The sequence below is a fragment of the Monoraphidium neglectum genome, assembly GCF_000611645.1.
Source record: "Monoraphidium neglectum strain SAG 48.87 unplaced genomic scaffold scaffold04005, whole genome shotgun sequence".
NCBI lineage: Eukaryota > Viridiplantae > Chlorophyta > Chlorophyceae > Sphaeropleales > Selenastraceae > Monoraphidium > Monoraphidium neglectum.
In genome coordinates this window covers 2,371-3,636 of record NW_014009624.1, presented here as the reverse complement: position 1 = coordinate 3,636, position 1,266 = coordinate 2,371, and the positions used below count along the sequence as shown (strand labels likewise).

Below are 1,266 nucleotides of genomic sequence, written 5' to 3'. Positions count from 1 at the left end.
CCCCTCCTTGCTACCCCCCAGGTCCCCGCCCTGACCCCCCGCCAGCTCAACTCCCTGTCGGGCTTCGACGAGGGCCTCGAGGCCGGCTTCTCCACGTGAGTGTCTGACGCTGACACTGCACATCCGCATGCTTTCACGCCTCCCCGGACGCAGGCTCAGCCCCCACCCTGCCTGGGGGCTTCTTCCCCGACCCTGCCCGGACACTGTGCTTTGCCGCACTGTGCACAAACAGCTTGAGCAGTCTGGGGTCCCCGCCCCCCCCGGTCGCCCCTCTCGCTGTCCCCCGCTCTCGGATCCCTACCTGCCCCTCATGCATCCCTCGCTGGCCGTGGCCCCCTACCCAATCGCCCCCCCCCGCAGCCCCGTCAACGGCGAGCCCAGCACCCTGCAGTGCATGAGCTCCGAGTACCTGACCAAGGTCATCTGCTCCAGCGGCCTCAGGAGCGAGCGCAAGTTCCAGCTGCAGCACAAGCCCCTGTGAGTGACAGTGGAAGACGAGGGGATCTCTTGCACGGGGAAGGGGATCGCGGAATTCTTCATTCCTGGACGCGCCCCAGGTGGAAGAGACAGCCGCGGGCGGGTGATACTCAGCCCGCTGGCATATGAAGGGGTTGTGTGAAGCATGATCTCGGGCCTGCCACCGTTGCCTGCCCGGCGATCCGTTTCATCTCGCGCCATTTCTGCCCCCCGCTCCTCAATCTGATCACCAGCCTTCCTCCACAACCCCCAAAACCCTCCAAAACCCCAGGGCCAGCTACATCAAGTACGAGATCCCCGCCCAGGACTCTGAGCCCATCCTGGGCGACGGCGGCGCCGTGGCCGAGGTCGTGACCGCCGAGGTCGCCGGCGAGGACGCCGCCCTCGAGCAGAACGTGGTTGCCTGAATCGAGACCCTCATCGCCGCTGCCTCGGACGCGATTCGGCGCTTGACGTTCGACGAGGAGTTGGCGTCCAGGGCTGCCGTCGCGGGCGTGAGGGTTGCGGCATGAAGGGTGTGCACGGTGCGCGCGGCGGCGCGGCGGCGGCGCTGATGATTATGCTATCACGCGGCTGTCGGTTGTTGACGCTGCTGCCTGTGCCGGCGCGGCGCGCGGCGCACCTTTGCGCCCGCGCGGCTTTGGTTGAGGGAAGGAAGGGGGGTGGGTGAAAACGCAAGGGGGGAGGGGTGGCCGCTTGCTGCTGCCTGGTCTGCCCAGTGCACCTTCACCTTTGAAGCAACTGCACCCCACACACACAACCCGCGCACGCGGGGTTGACTTGAGCCGA

The 1,266-nt window shown here is 67.1% G+C and overlaps 1 protein-coding gene across 1 annotated transcript in view; it reads left to right on the top strand.

The window, feature by feature from the left end:
• The window catches only part of MNEG_13725 (low-CO2-inducible protein), a gene marked incomplete at both ends in the record, with an annotated part of 3,091 nt that extends 2,207 nt beyond the window's left edge, over positions 1–884 (top strand). Inside the window, 3 exons of the mRNA XM_014037803.1 lie at positions 22–95; positions 361–477; positions 749–884. Coding sequence (XP_013893257.1) covers positions 22–95; positions 361–477; positions 749–884 — 327 coding nt within the window. The remainder of the gene's footprint in view (positions 1–21; positions 96–360; positions 478–748) is intronic.
• Positions 885–1,266: the final 382 nt, after the last annotated feature.